This window comes from Momordica charantia (genome assembly GCF_013281855.1).
Source record: "Momordica charantia cultivar OHB3-1 chromosome 1 unlocalized genomic scaffold, Mcharantia_2.0 BLBB01000001.1, whole genome shotgun sequence".
NCBI classification, from domain to species: Eukaryota; Viridiplantae; Streptophyta; class Magnoliopsida; order Cucurbitales; family Cucurbitaceae; genus Momordica; species Momordica charantia.
This window is the reverse complement of record NW_028275157.1, coordinates 13,137,395-13,161,396: the sequence shown is the minus strand read 5'-3', so window position 1 is coordinate 13,161,396 and position 24,002 is coordinate 13,137,395. Positions and strand designations below refer to the sequence as shown.

At 34.5% G+C, this 24,002-nt stretch overlaps 4 protein-coding genes across 5 annotated transcripts; 1 reads left to right on the top strand and 3 right to left on the bottom strand.

The window, feature by feature from the left end:
- Positions 1 to 537: 537 nt before the first annotated feature.
- Positions 538 to 1,410, bottom strand: LOC111023175 (Late embryogenesis abundant (LEA) hydroxyproline-rich glycoprotein family). The gene has a single exon (XM_022300551.2). It carries the CDS (start codon positions 1,256 to 1,258, stop codon positions 629 to 631), a length of 630 nt encoding a protein of 209 aa, XP_022156243.1. The 5' UTR covers positions 1,259 to 1,410; the 3' UTR covers positions 538 to 628.
- Positions 1,411 to 6,488: 5,078 nt separating this feature from the next.
- LOC111023160 (uncharacterized) lies at positions 6,489 to 11,948 on the top strand. Of its 2 annotated transcripts, none has more exons than XM_088125276.1 (8): positions 6,489 to 7,091; positions 8,149 to 8,296; positions 8,370 to 8,535; positions 8,615 to 8,740; positions 8,842 to 8,922; positions 10,160 to 10,352; positions 10,433 to 10,703; positions 11,412 to 11,948. In XM_088125276.1, the coding sequence occupies exons 1-8, from the start codon at positions 6,900 to 6,902 to the stop codon at positions 11,666 to 11,668; spliced, it is 1,434 nt and encodes a 477-aa protein (XP_087981402.1). In that variant the 5' UTR covers positions 6,489 to 6,899; the 3' UTR covers positions 11,669 to 11,948. The 2 variants fall into 2 exon arrangements, with proteins under 2 accessions (XP_087981402.1, XP_022156222.1); XM_022300530.2 differs by having other exon boundaries at positions 6,490 to 7,091; positions 8,385 to 8,535.
- An 873-nt stretch (positions 11,949 to 12,821) lies between these two features.
- Positions 12,822 to 16,184, bottom strand: CDKB1;2 (cyclin-dependent kinase B1;2). The gene is made up of 4 exons (XM_022300485.2): positions 15,382 to 16,184; positions 15,228 to 15,297; positions 15,007 to 15,145; positions 12,822 to 13,149 (listed from the first exon to the last, which is right to left on the bottom strand). Exons 1-4 carry the CDS (start codon positions 15,995 to 15,997, stop codon positions 13,057 to 13,059), a joined length of 918 nt encoding a protein of 305 aa, XP_022156177.1. The 5' UTR covers positions 15,998 to 16,184; the 3' UTR covers positions 12,822 to 13,056.
- Positions 16,185 to 17,748: 1,564 nt separating this feature from the next.
- Positions 17,749 to 22,792, bottom strand: IPGAM2 (Phosphoglycerate mutase, 2,3-bisphosphoglycerate-independent). The gene is made up of 10 exons (XM_022300509.2): positions 22,632 to 22,792; positions 22,320 to 22,502; positions 21,871 to 21,998; positions 20,986 to 21,136; positions 20,674 to 20,877; positions 19,484 to 19,908; positions 19,123 to 19,315; positions 18,938 to 19,033; positions 18,596 to 18,751; positions 17,749 to 18,168 (listed from the first exon to the last, which is right to left on the bottom strand). Exons 2-10 carry the CDS (start codon positions 22,479 to 22,481, stop codon positions 18,004 to 18,006), a joined length of 1,680 nt encoding a protein of 559 aa, XP_022156201.1. The 5' UTR covers positions 22,482 to 22,502; positions 22,632 to 22,792; the 3' UTR covers positions 17,749 to 18,003.
- Between the last annotated feature and the right edge of the window lie 1,210 nt (positions 22,793 to 24,002).

Here is a 24,002-nt window from a genome sequence, read left to right as displayed (position 1 = left end):
TGTAAGTTTAGGAGCTACGGATGATAATCGAAATGATTACTTTCGAAAGTTTGGTGGCAAAGAAAAACATAATAAAGTTAAAATTTTCAAAATAAGATTGAAACTTATATAAATATAAAATTTGTCAAATCTCAAAACTTAGGTCCACACCATAATCAATATCTACATATATTTTTGACTCGATATAAAAAGAATTAAAATATTGAACCTAATCTAAATATTTATTATGAGTTTTTTGTTATAAATTTTTGAGAAATATCCATTGACGTGGTATTATCAATACTTTTGTAAAATTAATACATTTACTATATATAAACATTTCAAACTTTGGTTCAAGTCTCAATTTCTATGAAGTTTTAAATTCAGAGATTGAAACCAGATCGTCACAATCTTCAAACACCTCAAGTTCTTAACACTGTCCCACCGAAATTGATTAACAAGAAAGAACAAAAAAGATATATATAAGAAAAAAATCAGTCACAGAGGAAAAGCACTTCAGAAATAGTAACAAAACATAAGCAATCAATCAGAACAGTGTAAAAAAAAAGCCCTAAAAATCGGCCTAAAATTATGTTTATAAATTAGGAAACAAGAAGAAGAAGAAGAAGAAGAAGAAGAAGAAGGTTAATTAGATCTTAGTATGATAATTACACTGCTGATCTCCAATTTTTCTGCTCGATATGTCGATTGTCAAATCACAGGACGTGGTCGAAACGACGTGAATCTTGAAAATCCCCAATATCTTCACCCTCCCTGAAATTCTCGTGTACGTGTTCAACGGCATCGATCCGGCGACCACGTCGGAGAACACCGCCGCCGACTTACTCAGCAGCCGGTCCGCCATGATCGTGAGCGTGATGTTCATGTCCTTGCTCTGATCCGCGTCGATCCGGCCGGCGGGAATCGGCGCCTCCCCGACCAGCTCGCCTCTGTAGTTGAGCAGCGCGGTGCTGTTCGAGTAGCTGAAACCGACCTTGTTAGGGTTCGTAACGGCGACGGCGGCGATCAGAGTGACGTTGATGTCGACGGCGACTCGGGCTATGTCGAGCGAGACGGCGAGATCCGCTAGGGCGACGGAGTTGATGGCGGTGATCGGGCGCCTGGCCTTGAACACCGTGAAGGCCAGAATGAGGATTAGAATGACGAGGAGGAGGAGCGCACCGAGGGAGGCTCCGATGCAGATGTTGCGGCGTCTCCGGGAGCGGGCGGCGGCGGTGGTGGATTTGAGATCCTTGGTTGCGGAGGAGGCGATTTCCATGGCGGTGATGGATTTGTTCTTGGCTTGTTTAGAGAGAGATTCGAATTTTATGGTCCCATTGGGAATTTGAAGTTGTAAGTTGTAACCCTCAACTAAACAAAATTAATTGGAGTAGGAGGCAGGTAGATGGAGAAAATGCTTTCCCACTCTCTTTAATTTCCTTCTTCTCCATCACTTTTTTTTTCTCTTAAATACTTTTTTTTCTTTTCTTTTTTAGTTTGGATTTTTGTTTATTTTTTTTAATTTATTTTAGTGTCTATACTTTTAAAATGTCTACTTATTGTAATTTAAAAATTAACTACTTTTATGTAAAGTCATAAATATATTCTGCAAAATTTTTAATGTGAAAAATTACAAAAATAGACGATTTTTTAAAAGGAAGCTCAAAGCCATTTGTCGGTCGAATATATCGAGTATAGTACATGGTTATATGATCGCCATTCTCCGTGAACCACAAGTGTAATGTAGCCTTAAAATTGTTATAGAAGAAAATAAGACGAAAGAATCAAAACCATCAATTTTTAGAAGTCATTTTAAAATTACATGGATCGAAAGTTGAAATTAGTATAGCAATCAAAATATATAGACATTCTGAGAGTATAAGATCAAAATGAACCATAATCGAAAGTATAAGGACTAAAATAGTATTTTAACCTTTTACTTTTTCTTTAATTTTAAATTTGGTGTTACACTTTTAAAATTTTCAATTTTAATCAATTTATTTAAGTTTTATTTCAATTTGATTCTCGAGGTTCGGCTAACCTTAACAAATCGTCCCTACATTCGATCAAAGTGATATATTTTCTATTTACGTGGTAACAAGCGGATATTTTTTAGTGATTGTGTTAGCTTATCATGTTCTTTTAAACTAAGTAAACAGTGGATAAAACAAAAATGAGTTTTTTAGTGGATAAAAACTCCTCTGAGATAATTTACGAAGTTTTCTGACTAAATTGAAACTTTTAAAATTATAAAGATTTAATAAATCTAAACTACGAAATTGAAACAACCAAAAATTAGAAACCAACATTTTTATTTAACCTATATAAATAATTTAAGTCTCGTTTTGAATCCTAAGCTTTCAAAATATCTATTTGTATCTTTGAAAAATTAGATTTATTTCATTTTAATCCTTGAAATTTCAAAATGTCTAATTTAACATATAACTATAAAAATAAAAAAAATAATAAAAAATAAAAAATCTTTTTTGGTTTTTGTAGTTATTTTTTAATAGATGAAATAATATAGCTTCAAATATATGTATTAATATGTTGCCAAAGTATCTACCGGAGTCACCTAGGTTGATCAAAGTGCCCGGTATTGAAATAGTGAATATTAATTAGGTGACGTAACAATTTAGTAGGGACTAAAATTTTGTGAGCCAAAGCGAGCATAGCTCAACGGTAATTGACATATATCTCAAATCAAAAGGTTGTAAATTCAATCTCCCACCCCCACATGTTGTACTAAAAAAATGACAAAAATTTCGTGTATGTGTATTCTAAAGTTTAGGGGACTAAAATAGGCATGTGGAAAGTTATAGACCAAAAAAATTTTTCTTTAATAAACACTCCGGAGACTAAAATAAACGTTTTAAAAGTTGGAGAACCGTAGTAGAATAAACTTGAAATTTCAGAAACCAAAATGATCTTTTAATACTACATTGTAAATTTGAGAAGGACATTCAAACTTACAACTCGTGAAAAGAGGTATTGGTAATGATCCGTTGAACTATTATGAAATCGATTATTTATTATAGATATTTATTGCCTTTGGGAAGATTGTGTTCGAAGGAAGTCCAAAACTTTTGTCATAGATTGTTGCTTATAGTTATTAGTCTTCATCACACGATTTGTGCTTTTAAGGGGTGGCCAAGTTGAACCCAAAAGTCAATATTTTTTACAGGTTAGAACATTCAAATATGAAATACGTGTTGGAGAAAATAAACGGATATATTAAATTTATGCTCAATTTGACATCAAATGTTCAATCAAGTATACTGCCAACTATGAACTATAGAAACTCAAACTAAATAGCATAAGAATATCTTTATCCAAAAAAAAAAAAAAAGAAGCATAAAAAATGTGTACTAGATTCGTAAAAGTTCAAGTAGTTGATCAGGTTTGTGTGTCGTACAATGTTCAAGCAAATTTGTCTTCTCATCGAGACTTAGATGGAATAAATTTATGTTTCTCAAGAAGAGGATGAGAGGGAAAATTTTATAGTACTACTGTAGTACCTATATTATTAACTGGCTTTCGTGCTTTGGTGGGTCTCCGAGATCCAATGCAACTCCTCGACAAAGAGCAATGTATCATGCACCGACCGCCATGTAGGTCCCATTTCGTCCACCAAGTGGGACAGAGTGCGACTCCTAAGTTAATTACTTTTTGTTTTTTAAGTACAACCATGAGAATTGAAGATTTAACCTCTCACCTCTACGGAAAACTTAGGATACCGTAACCATTGAGTTAAGATCATATTGACAAATTTAGTAATTACGACAATTACAAAATGATTCAATAGATAGTTGACATGACTTTGAATATGTGTATTTAGAAGTGACATAGTATCAAAGTATATAGCTAAGACAAGTGTTTTTTTTATTTTAATTATAAGACTAAAATAAATATTTTAAAAGTTTCGAGATATTTTTTTTAGTGGGGGCAAAGTAGGTATTTTGAAAGTTAAAAAACAAGTATAGAATCAATTAGCAATTTAAGTATGGGTTAATCAGTTAAGGCTTTTGTAACCTTTTTCTATTGGTGGAAGATATTTATAAAGTTGCATCCTAAAAAATGGATCTAAAATTAGTTTAATAGATCTACGTGGCATTCTTTAGTTGGTCAAGATATTAGAATTGAGACTGTAAGCTCTTGCTCCGACTCCATGGACTCAGAAAGGCCCAACCCAATATCCAATTCAAAGGCCCAACATAAAAAGATTCCAACTTATTGTTTTTAGGTTTTAAAATTTGACTTTGGTTTTTTGAGTCACTCTAATTCTAAAACATTAATTTTAGTTCTCATACTTTATCATTATTTATAAAATTTATAAAATTTTAACACAAATTTTATATACAATCGAAATTTTTTAATACAAATTTATTGTTATATTTCAATAAATTTAGTGAGTAAAGTATCATGCTAAGAATTCTTAAACTACATAGATCAAAACGAATCAAAATCGAAAGTATATGGACAAAAATATATTTAAGCCTTATTTATCATAACTATGTTTCAATAGCTGTCAAAGCGAACATAGATTAGTGGTAATTGGTATATATCTCCAATCAAGACATTATGAGTTTGGTCTCCACCTCCACGTGGTGTACTAGGGAAAAAAATGTTGTAATTTTTTAGCTATTAACATGTATAGCCATCGAGGGCTTGGTTGATAACATTCTTGTTTCTATTTATTTTTTACACTCATGAATTCAAAAATTATAAAACAAATTTTTTTATTTATTTTTGTTGAAATAAATTGGAAATAGGAACAATAAACAATAAACTTGTTTTTACTATTTCTAAAATTTCTTTATAAATTTAAGATGGTTTCTATAAAGAATGAGAAACAAGACCGAAATAGTTTGCGAAAGATTTATATTTCTTAATAAAATTGAAAACAAATGAACATTACCAAGCGAGTCCAAATATGTCGGTTTATTAAAAAATAAATACATTCATTTACATCGAAAGTAGGGACGCATCTATGCCCGAAGGGAAATTAGTAGAATGACCCAGACAAATATTAAACTAAAAAAATGTTGGTACATTAGTAGAATGACCTAGAAAAATACTATAGTTTGCTTCTTATATAAGGTAATTAATAAAAATAAATAAATAAATTTATCATGTAATAACTCAACCCTAATATTATGCAAATATTTAATTACAATCAAAATTCTTATTTAGCAAGAAGTACATTCTTAGTAAGTTAATAGTTTAAATTTCAAACTTTATTTTTTTCATTCTTGCTCTTTTATTTCAATACAATATATGAGATGATTATTCAAACTTACAACCCTTTAGTTAGATATAGGTGTCTTAATCAATTGAACTATGTTCGGTTTGACTTTATTTTCGTTCTTTTATTATACAAACTTTTTTTTTCCAAATATATGATAATATATCTTAATACCCAAATATGTCAAGTGTGAGAATGATGCAGTAGAGATTAAGTCATTTTTAAGATTAAAAATGAAATAGTGATATAAATTGTCACAATAAAGGATATTACAAAATAAATCTTATTATAAAGATTTTTCTTCAATACAATATGTGGGAATAGAAGGTCGAACTCACAGCTTCTAGTTGGAGATATATACCAATTACCGTTTAGCTATACTTATTTGGACCTAGAAAATACTAAAGTATACAAAATATCTGGAAATAGAATATTGAAATATAATTAATGTTTTACTCGATAAATACTGTATTTAATGGATTTGCACTGGTATGGAAAAACGGGAATGGAAAAAAGGGAAATCAGACCTACTAAATATGCAATAAATAATGACGTAAAAAATGCAATTAGTTGTAGTGTTGTTTTTCTTCAAAGTTTTGTTGAATTTGTACATTGTAAATGTTGTATACTTTCTTTTTAGTATAACAAATAAAAGCGGGAGATTCGAACCCATATTTTTAAGGTATAAATTAATGTTAACATATATGACTTATGAGAATGTATATTATAAAATAAAAATTGCAATATTTATTCAAAAAATGTACATACAACATTTATCAAAGTTTAAAGTCCAATCCGATAAAATTAAAATTTTAATGTAAAAATGGATACAGTCTTATCAAATTTAGATGTAAAAATTGATTTATTGATTTATTTATTATCATTTCTTTTCGTTCATCTAATTAACACAAATTTTAAATTTCGTTCATATACTCATTAATAATTTTACATGTCGTCAAATCAAGCATAGCTCAAATGGTTAAGGCACCTATCTCTAATCAGAAGTTCGTGAGTTCGAACCCCCACCCCCACAATGTTGTACTAAAAAAAATTATAATAATTTTACATGTCCAAAAATTAAACATCAACGTGATTAATCAACATTTCTATTATATCATAGAAATACCAACAAAATAAAATAGTATTTTAATATTAAAAATACGTAGTGTGGGACGACACGTGCAGATCACGTGCTTCATCATCTATGCTTTATTATTATTATTAATTTTATATTGAATTTAGGATTTTTAGAAATTTAAATCGTGTTCTTCGTTTTTCCTTTCCCCCCTTTCATCTCTCCGTTAAAAGTTTCGATGTCCTCCCATCTGACTTCACTTGGACTCGACTGAGACTCCAACTCCAACTCCGGCGGCCGTACTCCGCCGCTCACCTTCCGCCGCCGTCCGGACACCGGTTGGGTACCGTCTCCTTCGTCTTCTGCCACTTTCCGGTGAGTTTAGTTTCTGTGGTCTAGGGTTTCCATCCCCCTAGATTTCCCAATTCAAGGGCTTCTATTTGCCTCGATCGCCCCGGGTTTTGGTTTCTTTCTCCAATTGGCTTGATTCCGGGGTGATTTGTTCCAGCAATTGGGGTTTTCTTCGGGGGTTATGTGAAATTCGCTCCTGCTCTATTTTTGAGGACGAGGCGAAGCAGCAGGAGTGTTGTTGGAGATTACATGGAAGGGAGGAGGATTTCGGCGAGTCCTCGGCCTTGTTCTGGTCGGCGTATTCTGGCGAAGAAACGGCCTCGGGTTGATGGATTCGTTAATAGTGTCAAGAAGCTGCAGAGACGGGAGATTTGTTCGAAACGCGATCGTGCTTTTAGTATGAGCAATGCCCAAGAAAGATTTCGCAACATGCGTTTGATGGTCTGTTGTTTTTCCTTCTCTATCTTGTACTTTTTTACTTGTCCTCTCCCTTTGCTGCTTCAGTCTCGTTTGGCTGTTATATGTTGTTCTTTAACATCATGACCGAGTAGATAACCCTAGCCCACATTATAGTTGTTCCTCCTTCCCGGGATTGTGGGAAGATTCTGGCCGACGCCTTTTCTCCCCATGTTCTTTCAGTTTGTTTGGACTAAATGTTGCTTTACCTATGTTCCAACTGCTTATAGGATGTCTTAGATGCGGTCCTCGTGTTATCATTTATGGTTCAATTCAAGAAGTTTGCCTTGTGCGCTTCCCATTCCATCGATGGAACCAACTAGACGACTTCCAACTGTTGTTTCTTGATCTTGATAGTTTTAACACTCAGCCCTAATAAGATGGCTGGAAGAACTATGAGATTTTCTTGAGTTTTTATGTTGATAATGGTTCCTTTGTATTTCTAGAATCTTATATTACATGTGAATTGAATGTTAATTTAGTATTTTCCTGGCCATATTATTTCGTTGCTGTAGAAAGAAAGGTACTCACGGTAAGGGATTGCAGTAGTAAGTACATTTCTGTCTGGCATTTCTCTTGAAAATTTAGGTCACTTTGTTTACTGGTTTTACTTATACATCAACTAAAGTTCAAACTTCTCACTGAATTTGGGTTGTATTATTGTGGGCTAGATTTCTGTGATTAGTGTTATGTGGTGCTTTGTGATGATTCTAGCACAAGGGATGACTTTATGTTAACTATAACTAACAGTCCATTAGTTTTCATGTATCATGCTTTAGTTTGATCATTGAGTACCAGTTATAATTCACTACATTAACAAGATCCTCGATTTAATCAAGTGTTTGATTGTAGAATTGTATAGAAAATATTTAATAGCCGGAAGGACCTGTATTGATTGATCTTATGCCTTTGAGATTTTTATATAACATCGGGCTTATATGACACCTTTCCAAAATTTTCTAAAGAGACATAAATTACATAAATGTTGTTTTCTTTGTAAAATTTATCTGTAATTTCTCTTTTAATTATTTATTTTTATCAGGAGGAATATGATACTCATGATCCAAAGGGGCATTGTTCACCAGTCTTACCTTTTCTGATGAAGAGGACAAAAGTAATAGAAATTGTTGCTGCACGTGATATTGTTTTTGCGCTGGCACATTCGGGTGTTTGTGCAGCTTTTAGTAGAGGTAATTACATTATTTATGCCCTAGTGAGTCTTCTACTCTTCTTAAATGAAAATTCCAGAATGACACTTGTTAGTTATTTTGTGCACAGAGACAAATGAACGGATATGCTTCCTGAACGTCAGCCCTGATGAGGTTATCCGGAGTTTGTTTTACAATAAGAACAATGATTCACTTATCACAGTTTCAGTTTATGCTTCTGATAACTTCAGCTCTTTGAAATGCAGATCCACAAGGATTGAGTGCGTAAAATTCCTTCTTCTGTTTGTATATTTCAGTTTCTTCGACTCAATTCTTATATTTCCTCCTTAAATCTACTAGATACATCCGAAGGGGCAAGCCTGATGCTGGTTTTGCACTTTTTGAGTCTGAATCGTTGAAGTGGCCTGGATTTGTTGAGTTTGATGATGTTAATGGGAAAGTTCTAACCTACTCTGCACAGGATAGGTAACTTAATTGTCACTTCTTTTCTTTTCTATTTCCATTAGTTTTTTATGCATTTAATTCTTGTTTATAACTTGTCTCTTTTCCCACTCTTTTGTCATCAGTATATACAAGGTGTTCGACCTGAAAAACTATACCATGCTTTACTCTATATCAGATAAACATGTTCAGGAAATCAAAATCAGGTAATTCTATCTTCTTTTGTATCACTTGGTGTTGTGTAATGTAACAAAGAAAGTTCAATTAGCTGATTGGTCCTTAGATGACTCTTCATGATTGTTATATGTGAGAACTACAGTAAATTGAAGATAAATTAGAACACGAAGATTATTTTCTAGCTTCAAGGTGAAGTTCTAGATTAATTTCTCTTCTTTTTCTAGAAGACATCCATCACCCATGTTTCCCATCTCGACCCTATGTGTATATGAAGAAAAATCCTATATTTATCGACCTACCTTTGCTGTCTTTTTTCAATTAAAAAAAAAAAAAAACAGTGCATTTCCATGTCTGCAATGGGTCATGCCTTGTGTCCATTCCATGCATGTGCTTTTTCAGGTTGCAACATTCAGTCTTAACATCATTTTGCTTTAAGGGAAGGTCTATCAATAGGATTTTTCTGAGTGGAGCTAGTCTACTTAGATGCTTCAAGCATCAATTGCTCAGTGAGTTCCATGTGAAATATAAAGATAAAGATTAATGCTAGTGAAGGCTCCTAGACTAATACTATTGAAACTTGTAAGATGTACCATGTACCTACCTTTACATTTGACCATTTTTTAGATCTCAGTGTTAGCTTTCTTTTTTCTGCTTAAAGTTGTTTAATGAATCATATTACCAAAATTAGTCTATACGATATTAACCTTGATTTTTTAGTATTGATGTCAGTCTTCCCATTAAGTTATAACATTTGTAAGACCTCCTGCACCATTGTACATAAGTCAAAACAGTTTGACATCCTTAATGTGGATTGTATAAAAGGGATTGCCATCCAGGTTTCCAGCGACTTCATTGTGGGCCGAAAGAGCCATCCCCCGTCACAGTAGGCTAAGTTGGTTCCTATGTATTTGCTAGGGAGAACTTAGTGAGGGCGTTGCACATCATATATTAATTACAGAATAATTTGCAGAATTAGACATCAATAAGTTTTTGGCATGAGATATGGTATCCTACTCTTTTGCAGATTTGTATTTAAACCTGGTGGAGGTACATAATCAGTTGAAGGTGGTTACGATAATTGTTTAAATTTTTCCCATTTGATTATCAAAATGATCGTGGTCCTTTCGGTCGTGTAAGTTATTTGATTGCAGAAGCCTTGGACTATAGAATATTACGCTTTCCATGGAACCCTTGAGTTATCAGTCTGTTGGAAACGAGTCTTCATATGTTTATTTAAGGATGTTGTATTTTCTTCTATTTTTGTAGCCCTGGGATCATGTTACTGATTTTCAATAGAGCCAGTAGCCACGTTCCTCTTAAGATTCTGTCAATTGAAGATGGCACAGTTCTCAAAGCCTTCAACCATCTGCTTCATCGGAACAAGAAAGTGGACTTCATAGAACAATTTAATGAAAAACTTCTCGTGAAGCAAGAAAACGAAAATCTTCAAATACTTGATGTAAGTAAAAATTCTTACCTTACCTCTTGAGCTGATTTGATTTGTGAAGTAATTCTTGAGGATGTTATCATTTTTTACAGGTTCGTAATGCTGAATTGATGGAAGTTAGCAGAACTGAATTTATGACTCCATCAGCATTTATCTTTCTGTATGAAAACCAATTGTTTCTGACATTTAGAAACCGAACTGTGGCTGTCTGGAACTTCCGTGGGGAGCTTGTCACTTCATTTGAGGATCACCTTTTATGGCATCCAGACTGCAATACCAATAACATCTATATCACTAGTGATCAGGATCTCATTATATCCTACTGCAAAGCTGATTCTGATGATCATTGGATGGAAGGAAATGGTAATTCTTAGAGAATAGATCTATGGTTTCCATCATTAATCCACAAATAGCTACTATGTTTATATGAAGAGTTGTAGTTGGCATTAATTTGTTTCCATTGACCAATTCGATATGGTTTTCTGATACTTGTCTGTCATATGGAAGTAAAAATAGGGTAAAGAACCCTTGTTGAGATAATTTTGTTAATTTCCTTGCATGCTCAATGAGAGGATGAATCTGTATTATCTTCTTCGGGGTCAATAATTCTTTAGCAGGATAGCCATAGGATAATGGATTAGAAAAACGCTATAACTAGAGAGATATTTGTTCGGGTTTTCTTTCATGACTGTCTTCGGAAGGTTCTATTATATCTCTATACACATTCGAGACTGGTTTGTCTGAACTGCGACAGGATTGGACTTTGGAGGTTGAATAGTATATTTAGCATTGAAATAGAAGTTGGATGGATATATCATTACTTTTATCATCTCTTGACTGGGTTGGGAGTATGTTTGGGAGCTTATTAGATTTAATACTTCTTTTTGGGAGTCTCTAAGATTTTTTTCAATTATCAATTAGGTGTTATTGTTTTTATTGGAACCCCTTTCTCTAGGGGTGTCCTTTTGTCGGGTTGTTATTTGTATGCTCTTTTGTGTTTTTTTATTTCCCTTTCGATTTCTTATAGAAAAAATCATCTCTTGAGTTGGTGCTATTTGCGATTTGATACAGCTGGTTCAATCAATATCAGCAACATCTTGACTGGCAAGTGTCTGGCCAAGATCAATGCAAGCAACGGAAACCCCAAGGTCGACGACTGCAGCTGTGCTGGCAGTGGCAGCAGCTCGAAAAAACAGTGCAACTCTTCACAGATGAGAAACACAGTAGCAGAGGCTTTGGAAGACATTACTGCACTTTTCTATGATGAAGAGCGAAATGAGATATACACTGGTAACAAGAATGGCCTGGTACATGTGTGGTCAAACTGAAGACCTGATTTTTTATTTGTTTTTTTTTTCCATCTTATGTTGAAAGTTTGGCTAGACATTGATCAAACTCTGATGATTTGATGATGAAGAAAGATGGTTCATATGGTCAGCCCTAATGCAGATTCAATGGTAGAATAATAGGTTGTGACAGTGACAGTAGTTGAGTAGAAGGTTTGCTTGCATTGTAACATTAATAGATCTTAATATGTTATGTATCTTGTTGTAAAAATCTACCTTTGGCTTTACAACCATAGTCAACAATTTAAGATTTTTTGTCGTATTGAAATTTGCTTAGAATCTGATTCTTGTATAACGCCCGACTTCAGTATAGCTCTAATTAATGAGTGGTTAAAGTCAAAAAAAAAAAAGGTATAAATACTATTTTAGTTTCGGATTTTTTGTATTTTAGTTTTGGTTCATTTTTGATCGGTAGTTTGGGTTTTTATTCATTTTAATCTTTGTACTTTTAAAATTTATTTGTCTTTGTATTCTAAGAGTGACAATTTTGATCTTTTATCACAAAATTTATGCACAATAAAATTCTTTAATTCAAATCTATAGTTATATTAAAAAAAATCAGTGATTTCTTTTTAAAATCTTGATTAAGATAAAAGTAAAAGCATTAAAATAGACTTTTGAGATTCATTTACTTTAGTAAAGTAATAATTTAATTCTTAAACTGACAACTATGGATCAATTTAAGATCAGATTGGTTCAATTTTGGGTCGATTTAAGATCAGATTGGTTCAATTTTGGGTCGATTTAGGAATCGAAAAAGAAAGAAAAATTAAACCCTTCTCAACCAACTTTGAAGCAAAATGAACACTCTGAAAATGAAAGTACAGGTATAAAATCGCATTTAAACCAAAATCATTTGTATTATGATATATATCTTTAATGTATAATGGTATGATACCAAAGCTAAATTAGTGGGTTTTGTTTTCCAAACAAAATGGTTATTTGAGGGTGAAGTTACATGTGGGTCCACCATGTCAAAGTGAGAAGACTATGCTAACATTTTTCTTTATCATATTTAAAATTGTTTTTAACTTGTTATTTTCACAATATTGTATATTTATTGTACAATATTTGTTACCTTTTCTTGAAAGATTCTATTAATATATTCTATTACAATATAGATGGACCCAACATGTCCTCAAGTTTTGTCTTCTATTTTTTTTTTTTCAAAAAATAACATTACATCACAAATACTTCTCTCTCAGATCTTTCCCCTAGAAATTAGTCCAACAAAAAAAAAAGAGCTTCAAATTGAACTTCACAAATACAAGTAGAAAATCTTGCATTCACCAAGATGATGACAAGTTTACCAACAGATCATATCACATCAAATTGCCATTCGCTATATTCCCTCACATTCTCTCAGCTGTCTAATACTGAGACTTGTCAATGTTGTCGAAATAAGGGTGGTCTAGTGCTGCTTTCGCTGAGATTCTGTCTGCAGGATTGTATTGAAGCATTTTCTGCATGAGCAAACACACACAGTTCAATATTACAACCAGAAAAAAAAACCTAAGAATAAATAATAGAGCACTGAATTTGCAGACAAAACCAGGAATTATTTATTTGTGCATTGCTTGGGATATCTTAGATGGAGCAAAACCAGAGGCCAAAATAGACGCAATACAAATTTGGCTTGCTCACTATTTCTAGTTCTAGGCATCTTCCTTGTTCTCACTTGCAATTCTATCAGAATCAATGCTCGATTCTAGAATTGTGACTACATAATCATTTTACAGACGAAGTCCTGAATGAAGAATAACTCAACTAAGCAGGTAAGTTGGAAATGAACGAAGATTCTTACTTTAAGGAATGCTCGAACGACTAGAAAGAATAGTGCCCAGATTAGCGTGTGAAATGGTGTTGTATATTATCTCTTATATTTCATTGAACATCAATGAATTTCATGGACAATGCATGCAGGGTAAAAGAAACCATGATACATTCAGTGATGCATCATTGTACAAATTGAAAATAAAAATGATAATATTCCTAGTCCTACATTCCTGATGTTGGAATGAATAGTTATTCTTAACCTTGTTCGTTGCCTAGCATACTTCCTCTCAAACTTGTTCGCGTATGGCCAGTTCCTTATGGTGTTGTCAATCTTCGCCTAGACTCAACTTTATAGAGTACAAAGCACTCAACTCGAGACGTGGATAAACATTAGCTAATAACTGGAACAGAATGAATTTTCTGCGTTGGAGTTTGAATCTCATTGTTTGGTATCAAAACGAGCAAGATTCTGAACTTACATTGCTATCATGCTATGGCCAACCGCCCAAGGTAAGGTTGTTAACAGCAGCTTAACAATGACATCAATAATGGTAACCAGATCTCCCGAACATATGGATGAAATTAGATCTTTTAGGAGTTAACTGTATAAATTTTGGTTGATGAGATTCAATCTCCAGTAAATCCAAAAAGTAGACAGGTTACATCTTCCGGAGAACCAACCAAATGAAGAAACCAATTGGCTGTGGAAGAGGTTCAAGGAGGAATGAAACCTTGAAGCAACATTGGGAGCCTCCACAATAGTTGAGCTTGAACCAAAAAGGTAGAAGCTGGCATGGTGTCCTATCTATTCTGTTCAAAAGATGTCGAGAGAGGAGGGCAGCTTTAACAGCAGGAAAGGTGTATTGTATAACTCTTGGTTCAAAAGCAAACTAACAGAATGAATTACAAGAACCTTTGAATAAATGAAAACAGATTTTCTAGGATTGGACAGGAGGTTGACTATGGAGGACCTCATCAGACAAAAAATCTATGGTTTGCAAGCATCAAATTGCAATCCAACCAAAAAAGGGATACGGAGTAGATACTATGAACGAAGCCAACGACGAGGAGGCTATTCAGTGAACGCTCCCTCCTTATGAACTATCAGCAGCTACTATATAAATTATATCAAAATTGCAGACAAGGTAGTCATTAATTGGGTACATATAGGCGCTTTACAGATCAGATACAATGTATGATCTAGGAGAAATTGAACTTCAGTAGTGGCAAACCCCAATTGGTAAAATTCAAGAAACCAAGAAAAAAAGGTGACCTCCACCTTCTTGTTTATCTCACTGAAGTAGTGTAATAACCTTTGCTCGTAGAAGTTGATAGCAAACTTAATAAGTCCACACCTAATTTTAATAGCTTTAGCTTTCAGGACGTGTACCATTGATACTATTTCTTCTAAGAAGTTACCCAGATGCGGCTGGTTCTTGACACTAACTGTTTTTTCGATTTGAGCAATTTCTACAGAATTTCTCCCAGACCGAACATACAAAAGAAGCTTAAAAATATATGGTAAAAGGAACAAGAAAAATTACCGAGAGAAGGTCAACACCCTCTGGTTCCAGAGATGGAACTGCACGTGTCAGATTCTGAGGTTCCCATTGAGGATAGACATGCCAATCCCGGAGAGAACTAACGCCAGGCCACTGTTTCTCGGTTGGGGTACCAAGCAGCCTATGAGACAAAACCACGAACACGTACACGACTATGAAAACTGTACACTACGACTGAAACAAAGTGAAAGAAAAATACGTGCCTAAAAATGTGAAGCAACTGCTGGAACTCCGAATCTCCCGGGAACAGGGCCTGTCTTCTCACCATTTCGGCTGGCATTTTCCCGAACAATCAATAGAAAACGAATGAGTAATTCGATCGATAAACAACACCAAAAACAGAGTGTAAGGAATTACCGAAGATGCAGCCGACGGACCACATATCGACAGCAGTGGAGTAATGAGTGGATCCAAGGAGGACCTCAGGAGCACGGTACCAGAGAGTAACAATCTCGTGAGTGTAGCTCTTAAGAGGAACCGTAAAAGCGCGGCCAAGGCCAAGATCGGCAATCTTCAAGACGCCCTTGGCCTGATCGAGAAGAAGATTCTGCGGCTTGAGATCGCGATGGAGAACGCCATGGCTATGACAGTGGGCAACGCCCTTACAGAGCTGAAACAGGAAGCTCTGGATAAGGGAGGAGGGAAGAGGGCGAGGATTGGGGCCCTTGCGATGCGAATCGATGAACTTCTTGAGATCGGTGTCAAGATACTCAAATACAAGGTAGAGGAGCGGCTTACCACTCTTGTGGTGGTGGACGTGCTCGACGCAGAGGAGACGAACGACGTAGAGGGACTGAGAGAGCAACTGGAGAAGAGAAACCTCGCGAAGAGCAGTGGGTGGAACGCCTTCTTCGTCCATTTCGAGGCGAGTTTTCTTGAGAGCGACGAGTTGGCCGCTCTCCTTGTCCTTCGCCTTGTACACCTTCCCGTAGGTTCCTTCGCCGACCTTTTCAAGCTTCTCGTACTTGTCCATGGCGGCTGATTCTTCCTTTTCTGCTTCTGCTTTTGATTCTTCGTGCTGTGGAGTGAAGATCGATTGGAAATGGTGAAGTGATTCGATTATCGGATCGTGAAACCGATAATGGACAATGAACGAACGAACGAACCCTAGGATTTCAAATTTTGAAGCCGCTCCCTCTCTCTCTTTTCTGGTGTGTCCTTTTTTTTTTAAATTTATAAAAAAGGGAGGGAAAATTGCAGCTGGTCAGATCCAGGTTCCACGTGGCGTTTCGCAGTGAACTGCCGTTTTTTTTCCTTACTTCAAAATATATTTTTTTAAACAATTTTTTTTTTCAAGAGTGGATTTTTTTCTTTTAAATATAAGTAGGTTGCTTTTAAAAATAATTTTTTTCTTTTTTTTGAAAGAAAATAATATCGAGGCACATGAGGATTTGAACTTTTAATCGTGAAAGTTAACATCCAAACCTCTTGCTACTGTCCAACACTCAAGCTTACCCGTTTTTAAAAAGTTTGGCAAAATGTACAAATACTTCTTAGCCTTTTTGGTAATTTTTAGTTTACTTTGGTTAAACTCCTCAATTTTATTCTTGATTTATTTTTGCACGTAGACAAAGACAAGACACTTGGATATTACTTAACATATGAAATCTCATTTGTCCATTTCTAAAATTTGAGTGGAAAAAGTTTATTCCTCCAAGTGACGTGTCTAAGTGATACGGGTCGTGTGTTTTTAAATGATACATTGATTTTTTATTATAACAAATTTTAACTCAAAAAATGGAGATGACCTAATTGAGAATTTTAACTCAATTTGAGAATCATTTGGTCTATTGAACTTAAAATTTTCTACTGGTCATATGTTTGAGTTTAATTTATGTTTGGTTATTATGGTTCTAGAAGTTGAAATTTAATCTTTATGGTTTGGTTAAACTTCACCAATTATCTGGAAATTGTTTTTTACCCACAAAAAAACTACTTATTTCTTCCAATATTTTACATTACATAAAATGTAGTAAAATATATATAGAAATAGAAAACATCAACTTATTACCACGTAAAATCGAATTATAATTTTCAAAACTATGGAGACTAAATTGAGAAAAAGTAAAAACTACTGGTAACAAAATAAAGTTGAGCTAAACCCACCGAGACCAAATTTAACCATATACACATTTCAAAATTCTAATATTTTATATACAGTATGTTTAAGTTTTTATTTTATTTATTTATTTTCTTTTTATTTCAACCATGAAAATTAGTTCAAAATTCTAATATTTTATATACAGTATGTTTAAGTTTTTATTTTATTATTATTTTTTTTTATTTCAACCATGAAATTTCGAACCTCCAATTTGACAGTCGCCTTAACTAAACATGTTTACATGTTTGGCAAGTTTTAATTTCAACATAAAATATCAGTTTATTTCGATCTAAGTTATTTTTGTAAAAATATTGTTAAAGTATGTTAATGAAAGTAAGTTGTAATATTGAAATATAAAGTATATTGCTCGAGGTCATACGGAGATCCAATTACATGAAATTTCCCGTACTAAAATAAATGTAAAAATATATATATGTTTATAACTCCTTTTTTTTATCTAATTTCAGACAATTTCAAATATACATCATCAGATAATATAATTCATAATGTACGTTGATTTTGTCCAATCACCCAATTTATTTTCATTGGCTTATAATATATATTTCCTATATTTAAAAGAGAGAATAAACTTGGTGAAAATTAGTCAAAAAATATCGGCAAACTAGAAAATTGGAAGGTTTTTCAACCCTCAAAACTTGGCTATTAAATTAAATCTGAAGGAGTCAACAAAATTTCTCAGTTGAATTATACCCTCAATGTTATGGTTGAACATAGGCAGACCATAACAAGGAACATGAATCCAAAGATCAAAACAAGTTTTTATTCAACAACCCGGCATAGTCATTGCCAGTCTTCTCGCTCTGTTAATCGTAAAAACATAATCTTACTCGAATAACCCGATCTTCCATGCCGCTCGCTTAGCTATCAACGACCTCGATTAGGGTCGTCTCGTAGTCGCTCGGAGCTTCGTAACCATGGAGATTGATAACAGTTGCGGCGACGTTGGCCAGTCCTCCATTAGGAACATCCTTGCGGAATCTGACTCCAGGGGCCAGCCCAGGGCCTCCAATTGCAACAGGAACCTACGTTCAAGAAGTCCAGCCAAACATTTTAACACGAAATATATTTGAGACATCTTTATTCTACTTTTTCCTTCCCCCAATCCCTTATTCTACTTTTCCATGCACCCCAATTCCTTTTGAGGATTGGTTCGGAACGTTTTTGAAGAATAGCTTCCTAGTTTTTCAGAACGTAACCCACCCATCTATTTCTTAAGCAACTCCTCTAAAGAGCCCTTTACCTCTTTTCTGATATTCATGAGCATTGGAGACCGCCTATGCATATTTCGACTATTCTCACAAGAAAACCACCATTAAGTTGTAAACAAAACTCACAGGTTGGCCACAATATAGTTTGAATTCATTCCTTTGATCGGGTTCTAAGTAATCTAGCCTTCCTATTAGCTATATGCTTTAATTGGGTTCTATATAAGAAGTCCAGAAAACTTACCGGCTCAAGAGTGTGAGAAGTGAGGATTTGAATGTTGCCACTTTTGTCAAGAAGAGGCTGTCCAGACTTGTTTCTCTTCACCATATCCTCAGCATTTCCGTGATCTGCAGTGACAACGTAAATTCCCCCGACTTTCTCAATTGCATCAAGGATCATCTGCAACCAAAACTCTAGAAAAATGAGCAAATGGGAAAAAGATGTCAAAAATAATTATCGGTACAGGCGCAACTCATGGCTCTTCAACGACCCGGGTATAGACCCGTAAAGCTTTCCCAAGAAAGAAATGCCAGAATCCAAAATCTTAAGTAATAAAATCAATAACTGAAAAATTCCAACACATACTTTTACAGCATCATCAGCAGCCTTGCAAGCTACGACTGTGGCATCGATATCACCGGTATGCCCCACCATGTCGCCGTTCGGCAGGTTAACACGTACCTATTAAAACATGTGAACCGACACAAACAAGTCAGCACAAAATCGAACTAAGATATTCAGATGACAAGTGAAGAGCTTTGATTGCATACCTGATGGAATTTCCGGCTAAGAATAGCATCCCTTGCCTTCTCAGCGATCTCTATAGCCTTCATCTTTGGCTTAACATTAAAGGTGATCCCAGAATCACTAGGAATCTCCACATATTCCTCCATTTCTGAATTGAAATATCCAGACCGGTTTCCATTCCAGAAGAATGTAACATGACCAAATTTGACAGTCTCACTGTATTAGAGAGAAAAAAGATAGTTCACATCAAATTCAGCAAAGATAAAAAACTAATATTTCATACAGCTATAAATGAAAGAACATTTGTGATTCTACAGAGAGAACAGAAATGTGCAGAAGAATGAAGTTAAGTATACACAGATGCAAAAATGCACTATTGTTCACCTGCAAGCAAAGGTTCTAACACCGTTGTGCACAAGATATTCCCCAGATGTTCTATCAATCTCTGGGGGAGAAACAAGGTAACGGCTTGGAAGCTTCAATTCACCATCGTACTGAAGCATTCCAGCATAACGAATCTTAGGGAACCTAACTCGATCAAATTTATCGAAATTTTCGTACTCGAGGGCCTTGGCAATCATAACCATTCGATCTGCTCTAAAATTGAAGGTAACTACAGCATCACCATCCACTATTGGGCCCACAGACTTCCCACTGTCATCAACGATGACAAATGGAGGTAGATATTGATCATTTGCTTTGGTTTCCGCTCTTAATGTCTTGACAGCTTCAGCAGCACTTTTGAACTTGTGTGGTGCTTCACCAAGAACTTGTGCATCCCATCCTCGCTTCACAACTTCCCAGTCATTCTACAATTTTAAGTAACAAAGACAGTCATGCTTCTTTCTTTTTACCCTCTAATCTAAATAGATATATCAATAACCATTCCAAATGTCTAATAACCAACAAGGTAGTGAATCACTTTATACTTCGAATTGCTAGTATAAATGAAAAGACATCCATTTCTCATGCAAGCTATTCATTAAAGCTGCATTTCCAAGTTGAATTAATAGGGGAAGGAATATATAGGTGCATGGCCGTCAAAAATCTCATCCACATTTCATCTATCATTTCTCATTCAATGCAAGTATAACATTCAGATTCTATGAGCTATGATATCAAAGAGCTGCATTTAAAATTTTATGAATCAACTCAACCTCTATTTGAAGGGCGTAATTATTTACCAGTAATGGGAATCAAGAAGCAATAACAATGCATCAAGACATGATTTGGAAGGGGGATTAATCTTGGCCTTTACTAAGTTCCCTCTATATGCCACAGTTTCTACTTAGATAAAGAGGGTTACAATCTATGAACTTACTATAATTTTCCTACTATGTCGTGATGCGGTTATAGATTTGTAACTATAATCGATAATATATTTCAAAATTAATTTTGCCCAAATGTGCAACGTACAGATATACTTATTCTGATTGAAACAAATTATTTGCGTGCTCCATGATTTACCCATATCCTAAATTTTTGATAAATGACGTCATGAATCACGTTACATGCTTCTTTGGAAACAATAATATTGTAACCATTCGAGTAATATTACTCAAGCAAAGATGTACCTCATAACGATCCATTGTGACATACATACGGCCCCCACCAGATGCTACTTGTGCATCAATCCCTTTCTCACGTAACTTGGCAAGGTCACTTTCAAGAGTTTCTACAAAGCCTATGCTTGAACCATCCAAAACATCACGTCCATCAGTGAGAATATGGACACGGATTCTTTTAGCACCATTCTCACTTGCTCCTTTGAGTAACAACTACATAGATCAAAAGGTTTACATATGAATATAAATGTCAGACCATAATAAATTGGAGAAGACATATGGAAGGTAGTAGAAGAACAATATGTAAACTCCATTACTGACCTGTAACTGATCTAGCCTAGAGTGCACTCCACCATCACTCAATAATCCAATAAGATGCAATGTGCCGGTAGCAAAAGATTCCTTGATATATTTGAAACCTTCTCCTTCAAATATTTTTCCAGAGGCAAGAGCAAGGTCAACAAGCTTTGCACTGCATTCAAAACAAATTAGCTCCAAGATCAGTAATGAAAAAACAGTTGATTAGACATGCCATAAAATCAAATTCTTCCTTTGGTCCATTGCTTATATGAGTTTAAATATGCATGATGAAGTTTAAAGAAGGAACTACTTGTCTCCACATATTGCCTAGGGGGAAGCCTTTCTCCCTTACTTTATTTTCGTATATGTTTCTTTCTAAAAGAAAAGTCTCTCTTTCCTACTAAGAGAGACCTTTTTTTGTTCTTGAATAAGGACCTCTCAAGAATGGTTCCTAATAATCACGATATATAAATTATACCATTTCTTTTCAGTTTAGTTACTAGTAAGTAGTAACAGAATTAGAGTATAAAATTATGTTGTTTATAGTTATTCTTTTGTGTGTATATATCTATTAGTGTTTGAATATCTAACCAGAAAAACGATCATACTACATTTGGTTGCAAAATCCTAGATAAGCAGTCACCGTGTAATGAACTTCCCTCCAAGTACATTTATTTTTCACTGGTTTGAATAACCACTAGGCCAACGCCAATCACAGAACTCAGCTTTTATAGTCTAAAAACAAGTTGCCACCTATACTCAATAATTTCTACAAGATTTCTTCTACTGCCCAGAGTAAGACGGAAATCTCTAGTTTCAAACCACATAAACATGGTGAGATGAATATCGATGTAAACAATCAATATTTGCCGCAAAACAATGATAGCTATAATAAGACAAGCTCACCCTTGAGCAAAAATACGTCCGGCACCAAGCGCGTTGTGTCCTACCTCACTGTTGCCCATGTCATCTTCTGTAGGAAGTCCTACAGCCTTACCATGTGCCCTCAGCAACCTCCATTTCTCAGGGGCGCCCTATCCGAATTGGCAGATAATCAATTAATACATTCATGGACAATAAATATTAGAACAACCGATTGAATCTCTGGAGTGCACCATTCACTTTGTTCAGATTTAGAAACCGTAAAATGCCAGAGAAGTTAGTGTTAAAAAAACGTGCATCACGTGGAATCTACAGTGTCACAACTAAAACATCCGATTCAAGAACCACAAAACCTGAGGCGAAATCGTACTTCTCGGTAAATAATTAATCGAGAAATCACCATTTTCTGAAAGAAAACCGAAATGGGTGCCCTAAACATGAATCGATAGGACAAATCCATAAAGCTAAACTACCTTCTTAAGAGAGTCCATGGTGGGAGTTTCCGCTACATGGATGCAGTTGTAGCGATCTGGGTTAGCTTCGCCCCACCCATCCAAAACAATAAGAGCCACTGTCTTATCCTTCGGAAGCTTAGGATGATCGGGCAATTTCCACGAGAATCCAGAACTCCCCATCGATCTCCGATTAAATTACCTCTGAAAAAAGAAAACCCAGATCCCAATTAGCGACAACATTACAGACTGATGAATCAAAGTTAAGATGCTATTCAACCGATCAAAAATTAAATTAAAAAAAAGGGGGGGAATCGAATCCAAGCCACGTACGAAGAAAGTAGAAGAAGCAGCGAATCAAGGCCGAGGGAGAGGAAAAAGCCACAACCCAACTTTTTTTTTTCTCTGAACTAGACCAACCCTAATCGAAACAAACGGTGTATATAAAGGAAAATCTGAAGAACGAAAATGGAAGATGCTTAAAGAAGGAAAAAAAGATGCTTTTTAGAACGCTGCGGGTTTCATGCCGTTGGATTGAGAAATTCTGTGGATTAAATCACAGCCTTACAAGTTTTCGTCGGACTTTGGTTTCAATTTCAAACATCTCTTTCGGACTTAGCGCCTGCTGATGATGCACGCGACACTTTGGTCACAAATCACGAGATGTTTTTTTATATATATATTGTTTTTTCAAAATGATTTTGAAAAAAAAAAGAAAACAAAATGATTTTTCCTTTCATGCAATTTTTTTTAACAGAAAGAGTGAGGAAGATTTGAACTGATTTTCATGTCACTTATCGATAAGTTAATGCTAGCTTGTAAATTAAAAGATTAAGTTTACACTAACAGTTGTTGTTATATTGACATTTTTTCATGATAATTTATGTTTTATTCGATTAACTGTGTTGGTGGATTGTGTGTAGGACGGAGGAAAAATCTAAATAAATAGGTGTACTTTTTTGAGTCAGTAATACGACTCATTAAGTTTAACCAAATTAAAACTAAATTGAAATCAGGCTCTAATTATAGGGATTAAGCCAACCTAAGCTAATTGACACATTAATAAGTCATGAGTTTGAATCCCTCTATCCATTTATTTACTCCAAAAAATAAAATTACAAGAGACTATCTTGAAAATTTTAAAATCACGTGACTAAAACTAGATTAAAATCATAGAGACTAAGGTTATGACATTGCTACAATCACTTCAATTTAAAATAATATCACTTATATAAGTAGTTAGGAAACGACAACACCCTCTGTCCTAAGTTGAAGTTTTTAAAATTATAAATATCAATTTGAAACTATTCCCAACACTATAACACTATAAGAGCCTACGTGTGTAATTTAACTAATTTAGTCCATATAATTTAGTTTCAACTTGACTGGTACGATTTTAGAAAGTTGGACCCAATTATTGATATTTATTATTCTTATTTAAAACCTCTAAAATCATAATGTCTAAGTTGAAATCATTTATATATATTGCATTTGTTTTTACCTCGAGTATAGATAAAATAACATATATATATATTTTAGTACAACATGTAGGATGGGATGGGAGATCGAACTTCCAACATTTTGATTTGAGATATATGTCAATTACCGTTGAATTATGTTCATTTTGGTAGATAAAATAACATGTTAAATCTCTTTGTATGGAAATTAGCAATGTCAATAAGAACTATATAAAATAAAAAAATG

Coding starts and splice junctions, on each gene's coding strand:
- LOC111023175 (XM_022300551.2), bottom strand. CDS start 1,258: ATGGAAATCGCCTCCTCCGCAACCAAGGATCTCAAATCCACCACCGCC.
- LOC111023160 (XM_088125276.1), top strand. CDS start 6,900: ATGGAAGGGAGGAGGATTTCGGCGAGTCCTCGGCCTTGTTCTGGTCGG. Junction 8,923..10,159: donor GTTCAGGAAATCAAAATCAG/GTAATTCTATCT, acceptor CTATTTTTGTAG/CCCTGGGATCATGTTACTGA. Junction 10,704..11,411: donor TCATTGGATGGAAGGAAATG/GTAATTCTTAGA, acceptor GATTTGATACAG/CTGGTTCAATCAATATCAGC.
- IPGAM2 (XM_022300509.2), bottom strand. CDS start 22,481: ATGGGGAGTTCTGGATTCTCGTGGAAATTGCCCGATCATCCTAAGCTT. Junction 21,999..22,319: donor CCATGGACTCTCTTAAGAAG/GTAGTTTAGCTT, acceptor CAATTCGGATAG/GGCGCCCCTGAGAAATGGAG. Junction 18,169..18,595: donor CTTCTCACACTCTTGAGCCG/GTAAGTTTTCTG, acceptor TCTTGAACGTAG/GTTCCTGTTGCAATTGGAGG.